The sequence below is a fragment of the Micropterus dolomieu genome, linkage group LG01 (assembly GCF_021292245.1).
Source record: "Micropterus dolomieu isolate WLL.071019.BEF.003 ecotype Adirondacks linkage group LG01, ASM2129224v1, whole genome shotgun sequence".
Taxonomy (NCBI): Eukaryota; Metazoa; Chordata; class Actinopteri; order Centrarchiformes; family Centrarchidae; genus Micropterus; species Micropterus dolomieu.
Genome location: NC_060150.1, coordinates 4591117 through 4616556, shown reverse-complemented (window position 1 = coordinate 4616556; position 25440 = coordinate 4591117). Strand labels below are relative to the sequence as shown.

The 25440-nt window shown below is 41.6% G+C and overlaps 2 protein-coding genes across 3 annotated transcripts; one reads left to right on the top strand and one right to left on the bottom strand.

The window, feature by feature from the left end:
• The first annotated feature begins 802 nt into the window (after nucleotides 1-802).
• LOC123973806 (cyclic nucleotide-gated channel cone photoreceptor subunit alpha-like) lies at nucleotides 803-8744 on the top strand. The gene is made up of 8 exons (XM_046054130.1): nucleotides 803-819; nucleotides 1315-1431; nucleotides 3995-4093; nucleotides 4701-4757; nucleotides 5500-5625; nucleotides 6766-6867; nucleotides 6950-7056; nucleotides 7143-8744. Exons 1-8 carry the CDS (start codon nucleotides 803-805, stop codon nucleotides 8501-8503), a joined length of 1986 nt encoding a protein of 661 aa, XP_045910086.1. The 3' UTR covers nucleotides 8504-8744.
• A 1921-nt stretch (nucleotides 8745-10665) lies between these two features.
• On the bottom strand, nucleotides 10666-25396 carry LOC123973155 (ubiquitin-protein ligase E3A). Of its 2 annotated transcripts, none has more exons than XM_046053061.1 (11): nucleotides 25088-25396; nucleotides 24422-24466; nucleotides 22620-22924; nucleotides 21267-22519; nucleotides 21020-21164; nucleotides 19376-19581; nucleotides 19061-19225; nucleotides 17840-17995; nucleotides 17666-17739; nucleotides 15259-15402; nucleotides 10666-14752 (listed from the first exon to the last, which is right to left on the bottom strand). In XM_046053061.1, the coding sequence occupies exons 1-11, from the start codon at nucleotides 25162-25164 to the stop codon at nucleotides 14632-14634; spliced, it is 2691 nt and encodes an 896-aa protein (XP_045909017.1). In that variant the 5' UTR covers nucleotides 25165-25396; the 3' UTR covers nucleotides 10666-14631. The 2 variants fall into 2 exon arrangements, with proteins under 2 accessions (XP_045909017.1, XP_045909021.1); XM_046053065.1 differs by having other exon boundaries at nucleotides 25140-25396.
• Between the last annotated feature and the right edge of the window lie 44 nt (nucleotides 25397-25440).

Sequence of the window (25440 nt, the reverse complement as noted above, 5' to 3'; positions counted from 1 at the left end):
TGATGTAAAAATGTAAAGATGTGTTCACAGCAGCAAGGGTTCCCTGAGCTCCCAGCTGTCACGACGAAGAGTGGAAATTAGCTGAGGCTGCTCGGAGATTTTGTCTTGCTCCTCTCTGAGAGCTGGAGGTGGGGTCTGATGTCTCGCTTTAGCTGTCCACACACTAAGAGGATTTACTCAGACTGGAAGGGATATAAATAAAGACGTGGATCAGTCCTGTTCATCTACCCAGTGATAACAAAAAAATATATATTTATCAATGCAGGAACATGACCTGCCCATAAATTAGTCTTCATCATAGAAATAACTTGTCTTCTAAAGGTAATAAAACACGAGAGTCGAAACTAAACAGCTGTCTTGAGTCCTTTTAATATTAGGTGACAAAAATTCACCAGCACAATCTACAGTCATAAATGCTAAGTGTATTTAGTTATAAGGCTTTGATCAAGTGCATCATGACATTCTGCATCCTCTGTTACCGTAGTTTGTGGTTAAAATTGCCCAGAAAAACTTGCATAACAAAACTGGGAACCATGCCAGCAAAATAATAAGCAGTCATTGGTAGTGGTGTCAGTCATGTGTGGACTGTCACTGATTTCTTGTTGTTTCCCATGTTCTTTCTATGCCTACACGTCAAATCAGTTTCTTTTGGATAAGATGAATCAAGTCACTTCTTAAGAGAATATAAAAATCTGGTTACTACATACTTAAATCACTGTGAAAACTTGTAGATCTCTCACTTTACTGATGCGTGTGTGTTGTTCCTCAAATGGAAGTTGCTTTTGATTAAAGCATCTGCCAAATGAGTAAATGTAGAATGTAAACGTATAGTTATTTTGTTACTGAGACATTCTGCAGGTCAATATAGAGTGAGATTTTGTCTCTACAAACACTTTGGAGATTGAGATATAGTTGGTTTTATTTACTGTATATCCACAGCATTTGGCAGGGTGACAAAAGTGGTGTTGAATAGTCAGATCAGAAGTCATATAGCAACATTTACAATCCAACAAATTGCTAAAAACAAAATGCTAATTTAATTTTATACATAAAATTTTTTAGAAAAATAGATTTATTATCTAGTATCTATTCTAATATCTATTTTCTGTCCAGTCACGCTGGCTGATTCTCAGGTACTTCAGTTTAAAGGCATAGAAAATAATGATTTCCTCCTCCCTCCTCCCTCTGTTGGGAGGTGGTGCAGAGGGGATGAACAGAAAGAACTCAGCAGAGAAAGAGCTTGTCCATAGTAAAACACAAGCGCTGTTTGCTCCTGTCACTGGTGTCAGATAACAGATATTAACTCCTTCACAGCAGGATCTTTATAAGAAGAAGAGGACGATCACACAAGCAGCAATATGGGATTCATTCAGGACTCACCCTGACCTCTCCTCACCGTCTTAACTGCTCGTCATCATCACTCACATTCAGGTAAACTAAGTTTAGAGACAGTAGACAGTGATTGTTGTTAATGTTACAGTGTGATTGCAAGAGCAAAAACTACACTGAGGTCCTGAGCTTAACAAGTCACACCGGGCTGAAAATCTAATTTTAGCCAGTGTAATCTGGGAGAGAAGGATTTGAGTTAACAGTGCTGAGGAATAAATATAGTGAGCTAATGGGACTAAACACAAACAGAAGCTGTTTGAGTGTCCGTCAGTTAGCTGTCACTTCATCACAGTCTGCTGTATATAAAACCAGAATGAATCTTCCTTTTGACTGGTAGAGATGTAGGCCAGCTGAAGTGTCTGAATGTGAAATGTGCAGTGCATGGCTGAATCAAAAGCTGAGGGTGAATATCAGAACCAGTATGTCCAGTCCACTGGAGTAGTTACCAGGTTTGTGCTTTGCTCCTGGTCTGGGAATGATGGAACCACCTAACCTCTGGCTGAAAGCTCAGATATCTACATAGACACACAGCCGACATACATCGCTAAACTTTATTGTCCCTGTGTGTGTACATCAACTGTTTACAGCATCTACTGCTCATGTTCTTTAAGCTCGAGATGCATCCTTTCAATGTGCTTTACTAACTATGTCCGGCCTGCTAGGAGTAGTACATTACAGCGTAAAACGTGTAATTTCCTGTTGCCAGCAGGTGGCGCTATGACTTTGAGTCAATATTAGTATATGGATGTGTTCAGGGCGGGACTCTTATAATGTATTCCAAATTTGGTGCAGATGTGAGCATGTAGACTGAAGTTACAATACCTCCCTGTTCAATGGCGAATCATCAATTTTTGGATGCCACGCCACGGGCATGCCGTTCCACGAAAATTCACCATTTGCACAACTTTCAATCGTCAATGGGTTTAGACTGCACAGCACAAATCTGAAGTCTGTCAGAATAAATCCCCAGGAGGAGTTTGTTAAAGTACAAAGTGTGTAAATCACCAAAAATGACCATTAAATCCAAAATGGCCGACTTCCTGTTTGATTTACACAATGGCTCCAAGAGGCCTTTTTGTTCGTCTGGACATGATACACGTACCACAGAAATTTCGTACACGTAGGGGAAACTTTGTCCGTGGGGCTGCTCTGTAGGGGGCGCTGGCGAGCCATTTTGCTACGCCCATGCGTGAAACCCATAATATATGAAATTTTTCACCACGTCTGAATTATGTGCAAAGTTTGGTGAGTTTTCCAGTATGTTTAGGCCCCCAAAATTGAGGTTACTTTGCAGGGGGGAAAATCCCTTCAGTTTCAACACGTGCTCGGGCCCTAAAAATGAAAAACCTTTTAGACTCTGACTTTGCTGGACCCCTGCTTCTGAAAATCCAACAAGCTGTCTAGAAGCCTCTCGGATGAGAGGATAAACGTCTTTGATTATCTTCGGCCAAGTCCAGTTACCCTTGATTTAAACCCAACTGAACTAAGATCGGGATGACTGAGAATCTTCAAAGACACTGAGCGGACGAACACTTCAGATTTGTAGACCCTATCTGGGGAATGGACATGCTTTATAGGTTAGCTGTTTTACAATAAAACCTCAGATGAACACATGCACTTAATGACTGATGCCTAGGTGTAGACGTCTCAACTGATTCAAACACTTTGGATTCACTTGTTTCTGTCCTGGTTGTGGTGAAAAGCAGCCCAGAAGGGATCCTCTGCCCAGCTGGTCTGAGAGCTGTTATCCCTCCAATGCATCCAGGCTCTGTCTCAGAGTCTTCTTCCAGTCAGTCGACCCCAAAGGGACGCTGTCCAGAGGCATCTTTACTAACGTAAACAATCTCAGCTAACTCGTGGTGTGGTGACTCAACATTAAGGTGCTCTTAAATGTTTAACTCCTGTCTCTACCACTAAAACTGTGGTTTCCAGATGAGGGAATCCATCTGTGCTCAGTGGAGATCACTGAAGCCAGATAGACAGATCCAGTATGCACATATTGAATGAAAATGTGACATGTGACAAATAAAACCCTTAAATTTTGTATCGTGAGATGCCACAGTGATGGCTGCCCCTTATTATCCTTACCATGAATATCATTGTCAACTTTATTAGAAAGATGCATCATGTAAGCAGAATAAAACCTAAAACACGACATTAACTAGATTTCAAGGGTTCCTCTATAAAACATGAAATTTGCTAAATCAAATTGCCAAACCAGTCAACGTGCAGTGAACCTTTTGGTGCCTACCAGGCAATGGTTTTGTGTTTTCTTCATTTCAGCGTGGTAGGAGCCAAATAAAAAAAGGAAGAATAATAAATGTAAGACATAAAAAGTAACTTCCATGGTTGACATTTCTGACATATCTCTGACATGCGCATTCAGTATGCGGCATTTATAAAATAGCTCCCTGATTCCTGCCTCTGTGATCATGTTTAATGAATCCAATCCAGTCCAGGTGAGGCTCACTAATGGCTCAGATGAGATAAAGTCTCCATTCATGCAGATAGAGATGGGGATGACATCAAATTGAGTCCAGAGCTGGTGTAAAACTACCACCTCAATATTATGTCTGTTGATGAACACATGGATCTCTTCTCTAAGGCTGTCAAACATGATGCACCCTGGGGGGAGCAGCGTCTGCCCCGCAGAGCTCGGCCTCAGCAGCCGGAGAACAGTGGACAACACGGGGAGCAAGAGCAGGTGAGCTGTACAACTGCAAACTGGATTATCTTAAATGAAATGTGTATAAACTGCCTGTCATTTTGCTGTCAATTACTTAATTTACAAATGAGGGACAACCAAGCCACATTAGATCTAGGAGAAGACAAAGGGAATCCTGAGCTGTGTCTGGTGATGATTTGGCTTACTGTGGCACTGGATTGAGGTTCTGCAATTTGGGTATTGGCTAGATCGTCACTGTAATGTAAGGAAATATACCGATTAAGGAATAAAAGTATGGGAGAAGCCTCACTAAAGGCAAGCATCTCTCAGAGAAGCCCCTCTTTTAAGGGCAGGATAACAGTTGCTGAGTCGGAAATGACCGAGAGACAATTAGTAACATTTAGAAGAAGCACAAGACTCTACAAAAAGTGATAGAAACGTAAAGAATTTAAAAAAAGAAATCTAAGAGAGCAGCTCAAACCCTGGTTCCTTTCTCACCTGACCAATGAGAGACCAACCAGTGTGAACATCAGACTGTCAATTTTCAGAAATTGTCTGTCCAGCATGTAAATCTTTTGTGAAATGCTTATGATATTGAGTTGCTATGTTGGTCACAACTGTGTGCAATTATGTTTTCCTCTTCCAGAGACGGTCGGTGGACCCTGGCTGCACAAAACATGAACAACTGCAACAACAATGACGGGTAAGATGATACATGGATGCTCTCACACTATTAGGTTTATTTCAAATACAGATAGTGTTGCATCTGCTCCAGTAGATTTATATACTGTGTAAAGAGCTGGTAGCCAATTCAATTACATGATGAATACATGTGCTGATTGACCATGCAGTCCTTCCAGGAGTGAGTGAGTCAACAGGATTTATCTTACAACAACAAAAAAATAGATACCTTTTTATGGAACAAAATTGTTAGGGTTAATTGGCATGGGACAACATGTATCAACAGGAAATGTTCATGGCAATCTGTTCAGTAATCTCACTCTCAATCTTTGGACTGAAGTGTTGGATTGATGATCAGACCATGAGCAGGTCTATAAATTCAAATGGTCTGAAAAGACATTTTTATTCTGTTGTTTCAATATGTGCACGGTAATTTAAGTTGCACTCCACTGACTGGTGAAGCTCACTTCACAAGTGATAAAAGTTGTATAATGTCTTCTTTGGCTCAGGAGCATCTTCTTCTCACGTCTGAGAAAATAGTCCTGACGATGTCTTTAGATTCCTCCCTGATTTGCATTGACCAGGCAGAGATAATCTATTTAAAATATACCAACAAGTTGCATTATAATTCCTTTTGTTTCTCCTTTTTTCATTTCTCTCTCAAATAATTTGCAGTATACAGTAACATGGCTTTATTATGTCACAGCGCCCCCCTCAGGCCATCTGACACTGACACACCTGCCTCTTTTTATGGTTATTTACAGCAAAAAAGATGACAAGACACCGGCCCCCAAAACGGATGACAAGAAAGATGACAAGAAAGATGACAAGAAAGATGAGAAGAAAGATGACAAGAAAGATGACAAGAAAGATGACAAAAAGGAGCAACCGTAAGTCCCACATATTATTCTATGTCTGCAACTTTCTTTCAAATATTCTGGAGGTTGTTCATAATTATATAAATATTTCCCTTAAATTCTGCCAGACAGATTTGGTATCTTTGGGAACGTCGGAATCTCCACACAATTTAAAATACTGTTCTGTGCGTCCACACACGAGTTTGCGAAGTTGGGCCCACTAATGGCAGCAGAGCTAAAAAAAAAAAAAAAAAGTTGAATTGAAGATTGCATGCAAAGACTTTTCTTAAAAGGATAAAAATGTTGCATGAATGCTTTTTCCTGAAGTTCATTAGTCAAAACTTAAATACTCAAAAATGACTCCCCATGCCAAAAATATTCATTCACTCCATTTCGTCATTTTGGGAAACAGATGTAATATTTAAATATCTTTTAAAGGCAAAACTAGCTGTAGAAACAACTTTTACCCTGGCCGCGATTGGTGAGACACCACACCCACCCAAAACACTCAACACATTTTCTGTGGTAGTTAATTTCCTCACCGGAGTTCTGATCTTTGCCATTAAGTGCTATAATCACTGTTGGTGCTATGTTTTTCAACATGAATGCTGCATGTGTGGAGTTCCAGGCAAAGATTACCTGTATCAAGCAACAAATGCAGAAGTATTGACACTACTGGTCAAAAGTTTTAGAACAGCCCAATTTTTCTAGTTTGTATTAAAATATAAGTAGTTCTTGTAAGTCTAGTGAAAAACCTTAAATTGTACAAAAGTAAGAGCAAACTGTTTTCAGAGGTAAAATTAGCAATTAAATTAAGTTTGTTCATAATTTCACTGTAGGATCAACCGCTTAACAACTGGTCTGTGTTCCTTCATTAATTGCCTTTTCAGTTGCATCGTTGTACAATCAGATATACAATGTATTAAAAATTAATTCACCTCATGTGATAATGGTAAAAAAAAAATGCATTTCCTTCATTTTGGAAAGATAAATGACCCTAACCCTTGCCAGACGATACTCTTTTTTTTTCAAACTGTACATAGACAGTAGTTTCGGTAAAAATTCTTCAATTCTGATACAAATATAATACTTGATTCTCAGTAGTGGTACTAATGACCTTACTCTACTGAGTATAAACGTGCTTTTTAACAAAAACCTCCTTTTCTCATTCAGCAAGGAGGTATGGATCATGGACCCTGCGACAGATATGTACTATTACTGGCTGTGCACGATATCCATCCCAGTGTTCTACAACCTGATATTGCTGGTGGCCAGGTCTGAATTCATTGCATTTTATATTTCCTCTTTACCTTAATGTTGTTTCAGAAGTCTTTGTAATGGTTCTGCTTCCCTGTAGGGCTTGTTTTAATGAACTACAGTCCACAAATACAACACTGTGGATGGTTCTGGACTACACTTCAGATGTACTCTACTATTTTGACACCTTCGTGAGAGCCAGGACAGGTCGGTGATGGAAACTTGTGTGGGAAATGTGTTTACAGGAAACTTTGAGTACATGTAATGCTGATCAAACTGTAATGTGTCAACAGGTTTTTTGGAGCAAGGGCTGCTTGTAAGGGATGAGAAGATCCTGAAAGAAAAGTACATGAAGACACTCCAGTTCAGATTAGACATCATATCATTAATTCCCACTGATATTGTTTTCCTCAAAATTGGAATCAACAACCCAGAGTGGAGGTTCAACCGTCTCTTTAGGTTAGCCCGACTATTTGAGTTCTTTGACCGGACTGAAACTCGAACCAATTTCCCCAACATCTTCCGAATTGCTAATCTTGTGCTTTACATAATCATCATTATCCACTGGAATGGTTGCCTCTACTTTGCCGTCTCCAAGATTCTCGGCTTTGGCTCAGACACGTGGGTATATCCAAACATGACGACATCTGAGTTTGATCGCCTGACCAGGCAGTACATTTATTGCTTTTACTGGTCCACTCTTACCCTGACGACCATTGGTGAGACACCGCCCCCGGTCCGAGACATTGAATACTTTTTTGTGGTAGTTGACTTCCTCACTGGAGTTCTGATCTTTGCTACGATTGTAGGAAATGTTGGTGCTATGATTTCCAACATGGGTACTGCACGTGTAGAGTTCCAGGCCAAGATTGACTCTATAAAGCAGTACATGCATTTTCGAAAGGTCAGCAAAGAGCTGGAGGTGAGGGTGGTGAAGTGGTTCGACTACCTGTGGACAGAGGAGAAAACATGTGATGAGAAGCAGGTGCTGAAGAACCTGCCAGACAAGCTGAAGGCTGAAATAGCCATCAACGTACATCTGGAGACCCTAAGAAAAGTCCGCATCTTTCAAGACTGTGAAGCAGGGTTGCTTGTTGAGTTGGTTCTTAAGCTTCAGCCACAAGTTTTCAGTCCTGGCGACTACATCTGTAAGAAGGGGGACATTGGCAGAGAAATGTACATCATCAAAGGAGGAAAGTTGGCAGTAGTAGCAGATGATGGGGTTACCCAGTTTGTGGTCCTCAGTGATGGGGCATATTTCGGAGAAATCAGCATCCTCGGTATCAAGGGCAGTAAGGCGGGAAACCGAAGAACAGCCAACATACGGAGTGTGGGCTACTCTGATCTGTTTGCCCTGTCCAAAGATGATCTGATGGAGGCACTCACGGAGTATCCTGATGCTAAATATATGCTGGAGGAGAAGGGAAGGTCCATCCTGATGAAAGACAATCTCATAGATGAGTCGCTGGTCGCTGCTGTTGACGCCAAAGATTTGGAGGAAAAAGTCGACAAAATTGAAGAAAGTTTGGAGGTCATGATGGCCAAATTTCGGAAGCTTTCAGCCCAGTATGAATCCTCCCAGCGGAAACTCAAGCAACGACTCACTAATATGTCAAACCAGGTGAGGACCCTAAGAATAGACGATGAAGAGTAGAGCTACTACTGCTACTGCGGGCTTAGGGAGTCTTCCCCTTCAGGATGTTACTTCTGAGGTCATCCCAAAGGTACACACCATATGGCAGATGACCAGCAGCTGGACAGTGGCTGTCTCCGTTCATAATTCCAATATCTGGTAAAATAGTAAGGTTGCCTCCATGTTTTAAGAGTGGCAACAGAATATCGGAAAACTGTTTGGTACTGCAGTAGGGTACATAATGCTTGGTCAGATGCTCAGTCTTGTTTACTTGTCCTTTAAATGCAACACTATTGCCAGAATGAATATTTGCTGGATCTGTGTGTTTTTTTAAGAACTGTTTGAAATAAACAGATATAAAGTCAGGGTAAACACACAAGAAGTTTCTGCTGATGACCTGCAAAAATGCTCAGTTGTAAAATGATTTTCAAAAGTTCATAATAAATGTTGCAAGAATGGTTTTACTATTCACGTCACAGTTTACATTATTTGCTGTACATCGATTTGAGCATGAAACCGCAAGACATCGCTTTTCTCTCAGGGCTGGGTCATAATCAGTTGTCATTTCGTGCCAGTTACTTTTCACCGTCTATTCAAGAAAGATCTGTCAGGATCTGTGGCATAAACACACCAACAGTGAATCAACTGAGTAAGTAAAATTTAGGTTAACAACAATTATGAGACTATTAATATAGGGGAATATAAGTCAACTGTTGATTAATATTAAACTTTATGTAGCTGTTAAGTTAATCTGTTTTCCTTAAGACCTTGGTGGGCGAAACGTTGCATCACTAAATCTTTGGGAGCTTGCAAGTGTGAGGTCTACCTTTCCTTTGTGTGCTGCTTTTATCCTGGATGTGCAAACTACCCACTTTCTTTGCTTTAAGTGTCGATAACAGCCGCCACCAACCTTGCCCCCACATTCAGGGGCCGATTCTGTTTTCAGAGTAGACGAAAAGCGCGCAGTTACTTTTTAGTCATTATAGTGTGGCTTTATTGTAGTTTTACTTTGTTGGCCCACCATGTCGTTCCAGACTGAAACAGATTAAAAGGGAACGAAATCGGATGACTTTACTTATCTTTTTATGTAGTGCCACAAGCAGGTCAGTTTTCACTTATGCACTGTTAATACTGGAACATCTATTAGTTGGATTGGCACACAATTTTGTCCTGCTGATTTTGGTTCAGGTTGAAAAATCTCTTCTGGGCGGACCACTATGTAATGTGGTACAGATAACCTTGGTCGCCCTTAGGATGGATTGTGATAATTCAAGTAACCCCCTGACATCTAGCACCATCATCAGGTCAAAGTTTTAATTTGATTTTGACCAAATACCTGCAAACCTAATGACATGCCCATCAGCCTCAGTTGCACTTTGTGTTTAGTGGTGCTTAGCATACATTTTGGTGCTAACATGCTAAGATGGTGAGTGTGTTAAACATTACCTGCTACCTGTCAGCATGTTAACATTGTTATGTTAGCCATTCTTAAGTTAGCATGTAGCCTTAAGCACTGCTGTACAGCCTCACAGAACCGCTAGCTTGGCGTTATTAAAGCAAAAAACAAGTGAAAGTGGTCTGAAAAGGCTAGCTTCTTTGCGAGATACACGTTTAAATTTTGTGTTATATTTTCTCTGACACAAAAATAAAAAACATCCGGTATCTGTGGCTGTCGCAGGACTTTAATAAGGACAGGCTTTTTATAGTTGGATACTTTTAAAATCTACCTGTCTCTTGCTCGTTTTTCCAAAGTTGCCTAGTTCAGCTGATGCAAATATTTGAGTGTGTTCAGCAGGAAGAATTTAATGACAGTAATAGTGTGAGGGGGTAAATCTGTGTCCCTGGTAGGGCTGGGCGAGATAGCCAAAAATATTATCACTTTTTTATCATTTTTTCAGTCCCTTTTCCTCAACAAAATAAATATTCTTATAGAAAAATTAAGTGCTAATTTGTCTGTGATTCAAATGAATTAAACCAAATATTTGACGATATATTAAACATTTATTAGATTGATATTGAGGGAAATTATATTGCGGTAATTATCAGTTTTATTGCCCAGCCCTAATCCCTGATCAAAGCTACATTGGACTTGGATTAATTATATACAGCTGACCATAAGTGAAATTCACTGTCATGACACCAAAAGGATCTGTGGACTAAAATCACGATTAAAAGGCAAAGCGTTGGAAAAAAGCAGTCATCTTTATTTAGCATGTTTTCACAACACTGAATATTTGTAGCCTTTCATCAGTTTGTATCTTTTAGAATGCAACTGTTGAGTCAAACCAATTGATGAAAACTGCTTCCCTTTCCAAGATCAGGTTGACCTTTCACCTTTTACCTTAACTAGGCTCTAGAGCACGTTCACATGTCCAGGTGAGCAGCATCTTCAGCATTACAAAACAGAGGTACAGAGAAATGTTAAACAGCTGAAACCATACCTGGGCTCAATAACAGTTGTAAGTAATCCTTAACTTTTGTTTTAACCTGCACAGGGTTCAACATGATTGATGTTTACTGTGGTATCACAATGCCTGCTAAGTTGTTAATTGCACAAACATACTGTATGCTGTAGTGACACAGTCCAGTGTTTTTCCACATTTTCAGGCACTCTTTGTACTCTTCAAAGTGAATTCTCCAACATAATTTTGCCCAGGTCTGGCTGAAACCACGAAGATGAAGTAGTAAGAACAGAAAGAAAAGCTCAGGGCTGTTGTTGTTGTTGTTGTTGTTGTTGTGTACTGCTGTGGACTCAGCACACAAGTGGTTTAGTGGTATGTTGTGGGCACCATGACGCTCACAAGGCTGAGCAGCGGTTCAACAAAAAAGAAAATAAATTCAGTTAGTCCTCCTGCAGATACATCACAAGGACAGCTTCGGCTACAGATTCAACCTCCTACAACAACTGACGTGCCCATGAGAGCACACAGAACACCCACCTGCTCTGAACAACAGACCAGCACACTGTTGCAGTCCCTGACGCCGTGTGGCTTTGAGTGCATCAATGCAGAATCGCCTCAAATCTAAGTCTCGCTACTTCACTGTGTTGTTGCTTTCAATAAGGTCTGCAATAGTCCTGGTTTAAGGAAAACGGTTTATTTTACTAATTTGGGTCTTGACGAAAATATCTTAACTCAAGTCTACTTGATAGTCTCTAGGAGCTTTCAACCACGGCCTTGGTGAGAGATGGTAACTCTGGTCTCTGTTCAAAGATGGTCTCTGATCCTTGATCTTTCCATGCTCATCCACTGCCTCCTGGTCCATGACCTCTGACCTCTTCCTAGTGGATGCTGTGAGTGGTTTGGTGTTCACAGACCGTTTCTGGTGTCTTGATGGTGCTTGACGCCAAACGCCATCTTTAAACGGAGACAGAGGTTGCCAGCCCGACCCTCCTGACGTACTTAAGTACCACACATAGGTCACGTGCCGACACCTGAGCCAGCTCCATTTACTGATTAAGCCCACGAGATGTGGTTGAAAGCTCCTTGACGCAAATGCTACACCGTGAAATACCAAATTTAAAGATGAGGGGAAAACGCTTTACAACAGTGTGCATGGTCCCCCCCCCACAGTTGTTTACCCAGATGATCTCAACCACTTATTTGGAAGTTAAAGAAAAGGTAAATGCATATTAAGGACCAGTGTGTTTACATGTGTATACTTTTTAAATGTTCAAATACATGCTATACATGTATTTCTAACCGTTCAAGGTAGCCACGGGCCTTTATTCGTTTACATCCTATATGAAAATCTATAAGCAGACTCTTGAAATATGCTTGAGTTTTGTAATCCATCACATTGAACATCAAATCTGCAGTGATTTGTAAAGTAAAGCCTGGCTTGAAAAGTCTACTCTGCATTACATCAGAATGATAATCTAACAAAAAGCACTGCAGCCTTGATGTTCAGTGTGATGGGTTTACAAAAGTCAATCAAGTTTCTGCTAACTGATTTTCATATTGTACTGAAATGACTGGAGCCCAGTGAATGCGGCATGTGGTTTGCAAAAGTGTGTGTATACATGATTTTTATTAAATGGGGTATGTCCTTTAAAAAGGAGATTACACACAGTGCACGGTAAACATTCACTAGCTTTAGTGTGCAGTGCAAAGGACAGTGAAAAGGGCATTTCAGGTGTGTCCACTTCGTTTTCACTTTCAAATAAGTGGTTTCAAATTATTCTGACAACTTGTGTGGCGTGCCCTAACGCACGGTGTTGAAAAGAATCATGGCCAAAACTACCAAACAAGACCCAGTTTTGTTTAAAAAATAAAAATAAAAATTAAACCAGTGAGTTGAGTGTGTGAGCAAGAACATCATGCAGATATAACTCAAGTCCTTAAAAGTACAGCCATTTCAACTCAACTATCAACCAAAGATCTGCCTATTGAGAGGGGGGGATACTTTCACAGTTCATATTCCAATTCATATTAACAGAACAAGAGCTTTTAAACATTTGTGTTTTTAGCTTTTCCATTGACAGTGGCTACACTTGTTTCCAGTCTCACCAAATGTGACAGATCCAATTAATAAATCTGATCACAGTGATGTGTCCACGCACAGTACCCCCCCCCCCCCCCCCCCCCCGAGTGTGAGAAGACATTATCAGTGTCACGAGGTACGTAGGTCCAGGACATGTGTATCTTAGCTTAGCTCAGAACAAAGACTGGAAGCGGGGAGGGGGGGCAGTTAGCCTAGCCTTACATTTAAATGCGACAGCTATGGAGGTTTTATTGATCTACAGAGCTAGATTAATTGTTTCTGCCTGCTTCCAGTCTTTGAGGATGGGTTCGTGATTTGGCTGACCCTGGTTTGCAGCTCTGACTCAACAACGAGTTTGTTAAGATTGCGCTTAAGACTGCTGTCCTCACTTTGCCCCGTGTCCGACAACAGTAGACAATAGATCAGATTATTTGTCGCGATGTCAGAGGATACATTTTGTATTAAATCGACGGGTGTAACCAAAGCCAGAGAGTTGGGTCCAAAGCTTCGTTAGGGACAATGAGATCACACCGCCTTCTTGACTCTACATATTCTGGGGTTATAGTGAACAGAAATGCAGAAGTGTGAGCTGTCTATTCATAAAGGACCAAGCCAGAAATATACAACACAAAGTGCTTACTGGGGTTTCACCCATCAACTGACTGTATAGGTTGGCACAAGAAGAGCTCTAAGTCTATCCGTCATCAGTGACCAGTCTACACGCGCACATCCTCCGAAACGTGCACATCACGGTATCGTAGTTCCAACCGCACTGATATATAAATACTGTTTTTATTTAGAATCGCCAACACAGGAAGACATGGAAATAAAAAATGCTTCAAACAATCGTGGCAACCTGTGGCCAAAAAACAAACAAACATTCTGAAAATGTCTAAGTGCACTTACACAGCTCTGACAAGACTTTAGTCTAACCTGCGCCCCCCCCCCTCCCCACAAAGGAGGAACAAAAAAAAAAGGCCCAAGGACAAAAAACAGCTATTTGATAATGTGCCATTTTGGAGGAAACTTTCCAAATGCTTACCTTGATAAAAAAAATGGACTTGGTAGAAACCATAACCGATGGCTGTGAGTGGAATGATTTGCGAGAGCTCTTCCGTCAGTGGGGAACACAATATTTTGAAGTAAAGGCTACTCTAAGACTAGATATCAGGGCTACTTTAACACGTTTTATGTTGAATAAATGATGGGGTTTATATATTGACTTGTTAATGCATTGTCCCAAATTTACATAGTTTAATATTAACCGTCCCCCAAGTAGGGGAGCTATTACAACAGGCAGGCATGAAAAATAACCCATTTAACCTTAAAATAAATAAGGAAAATAATCCTCTCTGTACATAAAAAAAACAAAAAAATAAACGGGGAGGCTGCGGCACATTCACATAATGTGGATGTGGGGGTGGATATTTTGATCAGGAGGAGGACTCTGTGCTCACACTGACTGAGGTGAAATGATGCAGGCACAGTAGCAGAACTACTAGAGCACTCTATTTCTCCTCTTTCTTTACTGACTTGCTTTTCCTGGAAACATACTCTGCTCTGTCTTTTGTCACCTTTTAGATTGTGTCTGATAAAGGAAGGGCGAGGCAGGGTTTGATGGGCTTTCTGAGAAGGAGTCCGTTTGCTGTGTGTTTGGAGCAGAGGGCTCAGAGCATGCCAAACCCTTTGGCATAGGTGATGGCTTTCAGCAGTCTCTCCCTCAGCTTCTCCTTGCTGCTGTACTCAGGCAGCAGCAACACGTTAAAGCATGTGTGAGACGTCGGTAACCTGCCGAGACAAAAATGACACACAGATGCTCGGTTTCCCTCCGGTTGATTGTTTCCACACACACACACACACACACACACACACACACACCAGCAACAGACTTTCAGATACAAGATTTGTGCCCTCACACCACGTTTGATCTCTTTTCTGAATGAGCGAACGGTGTGTGAAATAGTTTCTCTCTTTATGACATTTTTATGTTTGTTTATTTTTCGTTTTTCTCTCTGTGCTGGACTTCTTTTAAGAACTCGATGGCTTTATTCAGTACGTTTCAAACTTTGAATCATAGGTCGGGGCACCAAAAGCTAGTTGGGGCAGGTTGAGCTGGTACCACCAATTTGTTACACTCCAAAGGACATCATAATATCAAAACCATTGACACAGCGTGAATAGAAAGTACATACTAGGTCTCTCTTAAAATGAGGGACCACTTAACACAAACTGGGCATAAACGTTACATGTGCACATTACAGGCAGAGCCGAGGAGCAGCAGGACGGGGGCTCACCTGTCTGTGTCAGGGCCGTTCTTGGCGATGATCATCTTCAGCTTGCCCAGCCCACCCACAGGTGCTCTGTCAGTGCCGGTGGTGAACTGCAGGAAGAGGCGCTTCTGCTCCTCGCCAAATGAGTGCAATGTCTCCCAAAATTCCCTACGAACAGTCAGAAAGTGTGCAGTGTTAACATTTCTAAACAGAAAAGGACAAATAACTGTATCCTTAACTGTGGTCCAATCAACATTTCCACTTGTATGAAGGGCGATGCCTCTCATGTGACTATTAAGTGCTGTAAACATACCTACCCATTATTTTCACCATTACCCTGACCATTTCTGCATGAAACAGGGAATCTGTTGTCAGGTCAGTAGGGTCATTTTAGCTGACGACTGTCATTCAAAAAATTGTGATTATCTTCCACTATTTTATTATAAGCCTAATACTGTAATTTCTCAAATAAAAGCCAGGTCTCAAATAATGGCCGAGGGAATAAAACAAGGGTGGATAATCTCCTGGTTGCCGGTCATATAATGTGCAGGCCAAATAAGCAACTAACGTACAATTTCATTGCTTTAATTTATTACAATCAACAACATATTTCTGGATTACTATTTTTAAGTGCAATTGTCTGATTTCAAGGGGTCTATGTAAAGCAGAGGTCACTAATAGGCGGACCGCCGACCTACAGCCAATTTATAATTGAGACGTTTACTGTACTGGTTTAGCGGCCCAGGAAACTCACGGACCAATTGCATGTGCTCTAGTCGCCTCATGTGACGCTGCTCAGCCAATCAAATCTGTGCATTCCGATTGAGTCTGCGAGATTCACCAGAGATGTTGTAGAAACACACACGAATTGAGGAGAAGAAAGAGAAAATAGAATTAACATGGCTTTTAATCAAGAATGTACAGATTCGTACATGTACGTTCCTCCTCAGAGCTCACGTTTCTCACTGAACAAGAGAAAGAAAGAAAGTGGTAGCTCTATAAGAGGGAATGAAAGAGGAGGAGGCATTACAGCTGTTCATTTGTTAAGATGTGTTGAGTGTTTATTATAAAATTGGTTGAGACTGCACTTCATGCTACACTTTTTATTTAATTTTCTTCTGAAATTAAGATTTAGAATTTGTTTATCAATTTAGAATTTATTATTAGAGTAGTTCATTATTCATTATCCCTCCAGTAGGATGTGAAAACCGACTTATTTGATTTGACAGTCAGTTGTTGACTAAAAACACGTGTTGATACGGCTATACGTTATGGGACTGAATGATAAGTTAGTCGTTATGATGTTGCGGACCTTTGCTTCAGGAAATTTTCTCTAGCTGGACCTCTTTGAATTCTAATTGAATACCCCTGATGTAAAGAATCGACCAAAAAAACAACAGATGGAGAAAACTACTGGATTTGCAACCGTTTAAAACAAGTTGAGAAGAAAACATTAATCTATAAACCTATTAAAAACTACTACAGTTACCAGCCAGCAGTGACAGAGCAATGCAACTTACATTATGTAGAGTTCAGTCACTTGAATTAATGTTATCCAACCACAACCCACCTGTGCTACCATGTGACGTGAGTCAGGGTGCGTTCACAACACTGCCGCAACATAATGTTTAAAAAAAATAATAATCCAGGACAACACAGCATTTTCCAGGATATTTTACATTTTCTCTAATTTTCCATATGTTGACAATTTTCAATGACTGGAAAATTGGTCAACTGTTTTCCAGGTTTTCCAGGACATGTGGGAACCCAGCTAGGGAATGTGGATAACTTCAGCTTTCTCAACTAAATTACTATTATAGAGCAACCCAATCTGTTAGCTGTAGGCTTACATGTAATCTAGATGTATGAACGGTACTAAAATATGTTGCACGGTAATGGAAACTATTAAGACTACTGAGAAGTCAGTGGAGGCTACATACTTGGCGAAGCCAGCTTAAAAAATTTCAACAAGGCAAACAGGAGTAAAGACGTTCTTACTTCATACCACAATATGACCAAATGTACTTCTCAAACACAGGGAATAAGAAATAAAGGCATGTCTCCTCTTGTCAAAGAAATTCCTGTCGTCGTTACACTTTACGTGACGAAATGTGTAGTAATAACAAATATTACATGACAGATCAGCTGTTTAATCTTTAATTACTACTGAAATTAAGCGACTTTCCTCAGAGCTGTCAAACGCACTGCTGCACCCGTAGTGGAGACTCTGCTATAAATCAACGGACCCGTTATTGGCACCTCTCTGTCATCATCTTGCTACGGAAAGCGAGACATATGGTCCCAAATAATTGCGATTAGGCGGTTATGTAATACTGTGACAGGCGCGGTAGGGTCTTGCCTTCACACCATATTCATAACTTGTGTGTACAAACTGTACCTAGACAACGAATACACAAACACACTTTCTTACTTGATGATTCGAGAATCTCTGTTATAGCCTCCATCATATTCTGTTGTTTCTTCAAGTGCTAGGAAGTCCAGGTTCTGCAGTTTGTGACAAAGACAAAATATGCATGGACATTAAGCTTTTAAGCCAATTTCAATGATTGACTAACACGCTGAAATGTCTGGTAACAAATCTCACCCTGCTTCCACAGATTAGGAGCTCGATTTCCTCTGGTCTGAACAGGTATTTGAGCGGTGACTCGTTGGTGACCATGTGGAAGCCTCTCCTGAACGCTTTGAACTGCTTCTCCACGCTTTTGTTCAGCATGTACTCAGCATACTGGGCCACAAACTCCTGCACAAACACACATCAACACCAAAATCCTGACGGGCACTTTTTAAAGGAACTTTTTCCCACTACTCAAAGTGACAGCAAGCCTTGAAGATAGCTTTGTTTGATTTTTTTAAGCCACTGAAACATTGGCTGCCACAGCAATACAGTGCAGGGGAAACCAGAAAAAAATCTGCCTTTAACTAAGGCTGAACGATTAATCGTTTTCAAATCGAAAAGCTAATCGTGGAGACGGCGATTAAAATGTAGGTTAATTATAGAGCGCATCTGGAGCATTTCAGAATAAGAGCGTTTTGCCCGTCTGATTTTGTTCAGATTTTGCTTATTTGTACTTGATTTTTACTTACTTCTACTATGGTTAAGTAGGCTACGTAGTTAAATTGTTTCTTTTTTTGTCTAACTGTGTTTATTGTTGATGGTTCATCTGCTCTGTGCTGCTTGACGCAACTTCCGGCAAGAATAGACTGGCAGTGAATATTGAACTTTAGCAAAACTTCAATAAAGAAAAAAAAATTGCAAATTGAATCGTAAATCGCAATTACATTTTTTCCACCAAATCGTTCAGCCCTACCTGTAACTAAGGATAATCTACAGATCTCACAGCAATCTTCAGATATATACATAAATGCTGAATCAAAACAGAAAACTGGTAGATCATCTGTAATTTTGTTTTCTATTAAAAGCTGGGATTTTCACACTCGCACAGTTCTGATAGATGTGGACCAAGATCCTACTTTTCAAGAGGTCTAAAGGAACCAAATGGACAAATAGACCAAGTTCACATGTGAAACCGTGACGGCCATATTCATTATTTTCAGATGGCTTTTCTTTACCAAAAAATAATATAAAATATTTTTATAAAGTAAGTAAGTATGCCTTTTTTCCTTCCTTTAAAAAAAATAATAAAATACTCAAACCGACTAATTAATTACCAAAATAGTTAGCGATTTATTTAATAGTTGGCCACAAATTGATTAATCATTGCAGCTCTACTATGAACTCTAGATTTAGGGCAAGACCGCCTTTTAATACAGTTTGAAAATGCTTCATGTTTGCCGTTTGGCTCACCTTTCTGTTTTCATTTGTGACTGGAATCTTGTCCCCATTTTCCCTTAAATCGTACATGAGTGGGTTCCCAAACAGATCTGTCTGGGAAATCTGGAAAGTGATCATCATGTCCTCTTCGACACTGCCCTCGTACTCCAACAGCTCCTTCAGACTCTGGAACAGAACCTGTCCCACACAGTCACATGACATATTTAGCATGGCTCATCAACTGACACACCTGGCTGTTCAAAAAAGTTGCTGCGGTGTTGAAATTTACAGTTACGTGAGCTATCCAGCTAAAGAGCATTCAGAAGCTTTGTTAGAGGTAATTCTTACCGGGTTGGCATCAGCCAAGTCTCTGAAAGTTCCTTTCTTGCCCATCAACTTCCTGTAGACCACCATAGGAAAGTGGACATCCAGGATACAGTTGTTATAGATGGCCAGACCAAGAACGATTCCTATCAGAGTGTACTGGCCCTCGTTTTCAAACGATGACGCGTTGAACCAAAACAGCTTGGTGCGCTCGTCGTATGTGAACATCCCTGCAGGAGGACAAGAGGACGCGATGTGTGTGTATATTATACTCGCACATGCAGTCATTTACAACACGTCATTTAATATTGGGGAGTTTTTCGTTATCCCAATCGAGGGTCTAAGGATATAGCGTGTCGGATGCTGTACAGACTGTAAGATTCGTTTGTGATTGGGCTACATAAATAAAACTGACCTGACCTGTCTTGAATTAAGACAAAGTATTGCGTACCTGCGGGTGACCTTTGTTGCACATCACCCCTCTCTCTCCCTCCCCACATTTGCTTTCTTTATTGGGAACTACTGAATAAAAAGGCAAAAATGCCAAGTAATTGTATATAAATAATAAAGAATAAATTCAAATCAATTTCAAATAAGGAAGAAATGTTGTCCTGAAAGCACTCATTTGTTGTTGTTGTGCTCCACTGGAAATCATCAGCCCATGTACTACTCAAATTGAAAATGAAAGTACACGCTCTGCCCATTGTGAATTTCCATTACAATTTTAAAGAGAGTTACTTCCCGTTCATCATTAATATTATAATATTTACTCTAGTTGTGCACACACGCAGTTTTACAGTGGAAATTTCAGGTGTAATCAGCTTTGTGCTCACCTCTCAATAAGGAGCATAGATTGTTTGATTAAACTAGCCTTGCAATACAAAAATGATCAGTGAAAGAGCAGTGTCCTTGCTGCCCAATATTTCAGCAATTAAGGTGGTCAGTAAAACATTTTCATACCTGTTAGGAATGAAAACTATGAAAATAAATTAAAAATTGCAAAAATGCACTAAAATGCAACATACACATCAATGCAGCAGTAATAATAATCAGAAATACATCATATAAATAATAGTAAAACTGTGACAGGGACCATTTTACTGCATAATGACTACTTTAAGTACTTTTTCCTCAGTAAGGGTTTAGAATACACAAGTTTTACCTGCAGTGGAGTGTATTAGTATTTTTCTAACTAATGGACCTAAGTACTTCTACCTCTGCCTCTTGTTGTGGTGTGTGTAGCCTATGTGTGTGAGGTAGTATAGCAGGTTTTGTTGTGAAATAGTCTTTCCTGGTGTGTGAGGGCTAGTTACGTTACTTCAGTCAACCATAAAATGTGTAGATAAGCTCGGGTTACAGTATAATACTTCCTCAAAGGCTGTGCGTTGTGTTTGCTGCCACAGAAATGAAAAACAAAGTGCCCGTATTCCACTTTGATAGGCATCCCCCAACTCTAATATCAAAATATATTTGAGATATCGGCCAGCACTAGCCTGCAGTATCACTAGCTCACATGCTATGTGGGTGCTGCACCTGCGTTATATAGAGATGCTGCAACAGGCTGCTTAAAAATCAGACCTATTGCGTCAAAAAAAAAAAAAAATACAGTCTCGGCTACTGAAGCTTAGCTTAAAAAACATAAATGCTACTTGTTTTGTATTTTCTTACCAATATCTGGGTTGAAGATCTCCTCCACAACCAGCTGAAAGAACTCTTTGGAAACACCTCCTTCATCAACACCTTGCTCTCCTTCAAACTCGACGTACAGCTGCTTCTTCAAGTCTGCAGGATTCTCCATTGCTATCATTTCCAGCTACAGAGATGTAAAGTAAACAGCTCAGTGCAATGCGTAAAAAAAGCTAAACAAAATGTATTTAAAAGAGGCAGAGAATTTACTGAACTGGCACAAACATACCCTGACCAGTGCGTCATCAATGATGTGGTCTCGGCGTACTTTGAGCCTCAGGTAGGGGTTGAGCTGCTGCCCCTGCACCAAGCTGTAGAGCACCGTAATGCGGCGCTCGCTGTACATGCGGATGCGGTTGTCATAGTACAGACCCAGGTTCTTGGTGACGGCGTTCAGGATGAAAGGGCAGGTCATAAAGGAGAACTTGTTCTCAGTTTCAACCTTAAAGAAAGTGTAGTCCTTGTCCATCTCCAGCACCTCGTTCAGAGGCTCATTGACAAACTCCTCAAAGAGAATGAGCGGCCGGCGGCAATCATTGGTGCGGATCCCCAACTCTGTCTCCAGCGGGTCCACCCGAGGGCCCTTCTTGTTCCGCCGTTCCTCGCCCAGAAGCTCCTGCAGGGTGAGTTCGCTGGACTCCGGGATTGGCTCCTCGTCCTCTTCCTCGTTGTGCCCCATGTCGAGGTCGCCGCCCAGCACGTTTGCATAGTAGACGATCTTCAAGCACTTGGTGGCCGCCACCACTGCGTCGTCATCGTTGACCAGATTGCGGCTGTTGAACTCATTACTGATCACCTTGTACGTAATGAGCTGCTGGAAGGTCTCCACCATGCGCCGGATCTGCTCCGCACTGTAGTGCGACCACAAGCGCGCCAGCTTAGCCTGAGCTGCCAGCGGGAGTTTGCTCATGGCCTTGCAGAACTGTGGGAGGGCGATCTCCAGGTACTCTGGGCTGTGGAGGTTGCTGTTTTCCATCACTATAACAAACAGGTTCAGGTAATTGGGGTCTCGTGAATATACGTTGTGGTACGTCAGGTCGCACTCTACGTTGGGTGAGAGGTAGACCAGGGCATTCAGGAAGGCAGCTTCTATCTTCTCATTGGACAGAAGGCGCTCGTACACCCGCCGCACGGCATCGATGTCCACGGACACCTCATCGGGGGCCAGCTTCTGGACATCATTTTCCCCGGAGGAGCCCTCTCCGAGCCTTGATGATGAAGACGAGGCGGGGGAATCCTCCTCCATAGCTGTAGCAGAGCAGGCGGCTGCCTCCTTCTCGTCCTCATCCTTGTCCTCATCCTTACCTTGAAGGGACTTGAGCTCCTCCTTAGTGTGAGATTTGGATCTTCGGAAGCTCTGCACCAGGCCCTCTGCGCTGGAGAACACCCGACCTATTACCCTGATCAGAGGCGAGTAGTCTTCCTTCTCCCCACAGATGTCCAAGATCTCATACACTTTCTCCTCCGTCAGGTAAGTCACATCTACATATAGAACATTAGAAGGACAACAAAACAGATCAAACTCTCCACAATCATTAACTCTGACTGTAACAGGATCGTCTGTAGTCTGGCATCAACTCACCTTTAAAATTGTCCCGTACAGAGTGGACATCTTTATGGTTCATCTTCCTGTTACTGCAGGCGGAGTTGCCGTGAGCGCTGCTCTCCAGGTAGGCCGAGGCAGTGCCTTTCTTCGACGGGTGGGGGTCACATAGCTTCGAGTTGACTTTGTAGAGCTCCAGAGCTTTGACCGCCGCCGCGTTGTTATCCATGCGGTTGAAGCCGACTGACGAGGCACACCATGAGTTAGAGCACGACTCATTCCCACAGCCCTCTGTTAACTGGTGGTAGTAGCGCTCTATTAGATGTTTGGCAGCTGCTCGCTTCCTGAGTTCAGAGGTAAGGCACAAGAGGTTATAGGTTCTGCAGAGTCCAATTTATTCATCATTAACAGCAGTTCGTGTAACATGGGATGAACGGTAGAGATGAGAATGATTCAGATTCAATCAACGACCATTAAGTGTCCGTTTCATCTGTGGGTTAAAAATACAGGGCTCAAGACTAATGGTGTCCTGGGGTCGATAGAAAATGTGTTTTTGATGAACACAAATGTTCTCCGGGACCCTTTGGGACGAAAGGGGATTTTGCATGTGTGTTTATCTCTTAGACACCGGAGACTGCCCCTCTTGCGCTGTGAGTTGCAGCCGGTGTTCTGACGGTTTATGCTTCCTTGTCGAATACTGCTACCGTAATGCAAATTGACAGCGTCTAACCCTACCTACCCCCAAACAACGCGCATGCAAAGAACTGCAAAGAAGTAGCACATCTCGATAGGTAGCATAAATCGCCAGAACACCGGCAGACTCACAGCTGTGTGACAGAGTGGTGGAGTTTTGCGATAGAAACATCCGAAAACTGAAGCGCAAACTTGCTCTGTTTGGGACCGCGAGCTGCACTTTATCGGAGCTGCTGATGTTAACGTGTGTTTGGAACAGTTCTATCTGTCAGATGGTCTGAAGGGGGTCCTACAACACCAGCAGAGCAATAACGTAATGCACATCAGAGTATAGGGCAGGAAGATTATTAAAAATTATTATGAACGTTTTTCTGGACGGTTCTGGGACAGGGGTGAAAAAAAAGTTAGTTTCAGCCCTGGCATTGACAATACATTGCCTAATTCATTAAATTAGGGTTTAATAGTTTTCAAAGACAGACTTTGGCTGACATGAAGCATCTATACGTTGCCTTCTCAGGTACTTAATCAAGCGCCAACTCAGATATACTTCAGAAAAATCTGAAATGTACTACAAAAAAACCCACACAAAGAGCATAAAAACATTGATATGGCGCTCTTAGAGCATTTAACCATATCTGTTCCAGTCTTTTGAAGTAAATTACTCACTCATCATACGTCAGAGGTTGCACACCTCTGAAGCAACTAGGGGTTACGTGTTTTGCTCAGGGACACATTTGGGATGAACACAGTGGGAATCAAACTTGGGTCTCCCACTCCAGGGCACGTGTCTTGTCCCCCTGCATCCATCACCACCGAGTGTTTAATGCTGATAATGACCTTTTGTTTTTAAAGTAACTGAGGTGCGCTCCTTGAATAATTCAAATCTGCAAACTCTGTAAAATAAACAATAGCTGCCTACTTGGTGCTCAGCATTGCTAGAGGAAAATATTAGCATTGCTAGTGTCACTTTCTTTTGTGTTATGATAAGAACAACCACAATGAACAGGGCTTTAACGGGTTGGAAAAGAAAACAAGAAGTGAGAAGAGACAAAAACAGGAGCAGTCTGTGCTGCAAGTGTAAACTGTTACAGCTAAAACACGCTCACAGGCACAAATGCGCAGTAAAGTATAAAATGAGTTTGACTTACATTCGGCTTGCTTCTGGGTTTTCTATTTCAGGCTCCTCGTGTTTTCTAATTGAACAACAAACAATATCGATAAGTATACCTGCAGCAGAGGTCACGACGTGCTTGCACTGACATTATAACCACAATAAATAGTGTTGGCGCCGTGCTGGTTGCATGAGAGCAATATTAAAACATATTTTCTGTGTGTCTAAACTCAGTGATGATGAATGACATGCTCGCTAATAAGCAACATTAGAGTCAGTGCCTTGCAGCTAGAAGAAGCAACCAAGTTAGCCTTGCATTGATTAAGTTACACTCACTGTGTTCTGTTAAATGTGCAGCCATAGTAAATATAAGTACTACTAAAATAAAATACTACATTTAAGGGAGGGGGGGGCAATAGGTTTGGTAAAGGAGGAGAAACGTCAGGGACCTGGATTTAGCAAGCTAGTGCACCTAGCTAGCACGCTGGCCTTTTTTTCAACTATTATTTATGCAGAATTGATGTTTCCAAAGTGCTAATAATTTTGACTGATCAGCCAACTATTGAAATACCCTCCGCCTGCACATGTTGGTATAAACAACAGAGCTGTAGCTTTAACACAACTAGCAGCAGCAGCAGCTAGCTGGCCATTACTTCCAGCGTTTCTCCCCGCATCCCCGACTCTCTCCTCTCGGCCTCCCCACCTATAAGGTCCTCCTGCGGGGCTGGTCTCGGCCTGTGGTGGCGTACACTCACAGTCCTCCTTCTCGTCGGGATTCATACGAGACTTTATCCTCCAGTTGTTTGTGTAATTCTGTTGCTGTTTGGTGAACGGATCGAGTCCTCCACGGGTTGATTACAGCTTCAACAGCACGGCAGGTTGAGGCTAAACGCGCGGCGACGACGGATTTTCAGTTCAAAACTTCATTCACGGCCTTCCTACTGCAGGCTCTTTCCTCTGCCTGAGATCCGCCGCCATCTTGACTTCACCATTAGCCCGCGTCCCACAATGCACTGCGTTCTGGCTACAAGACATGCTGGAATGGATCAAAACGCT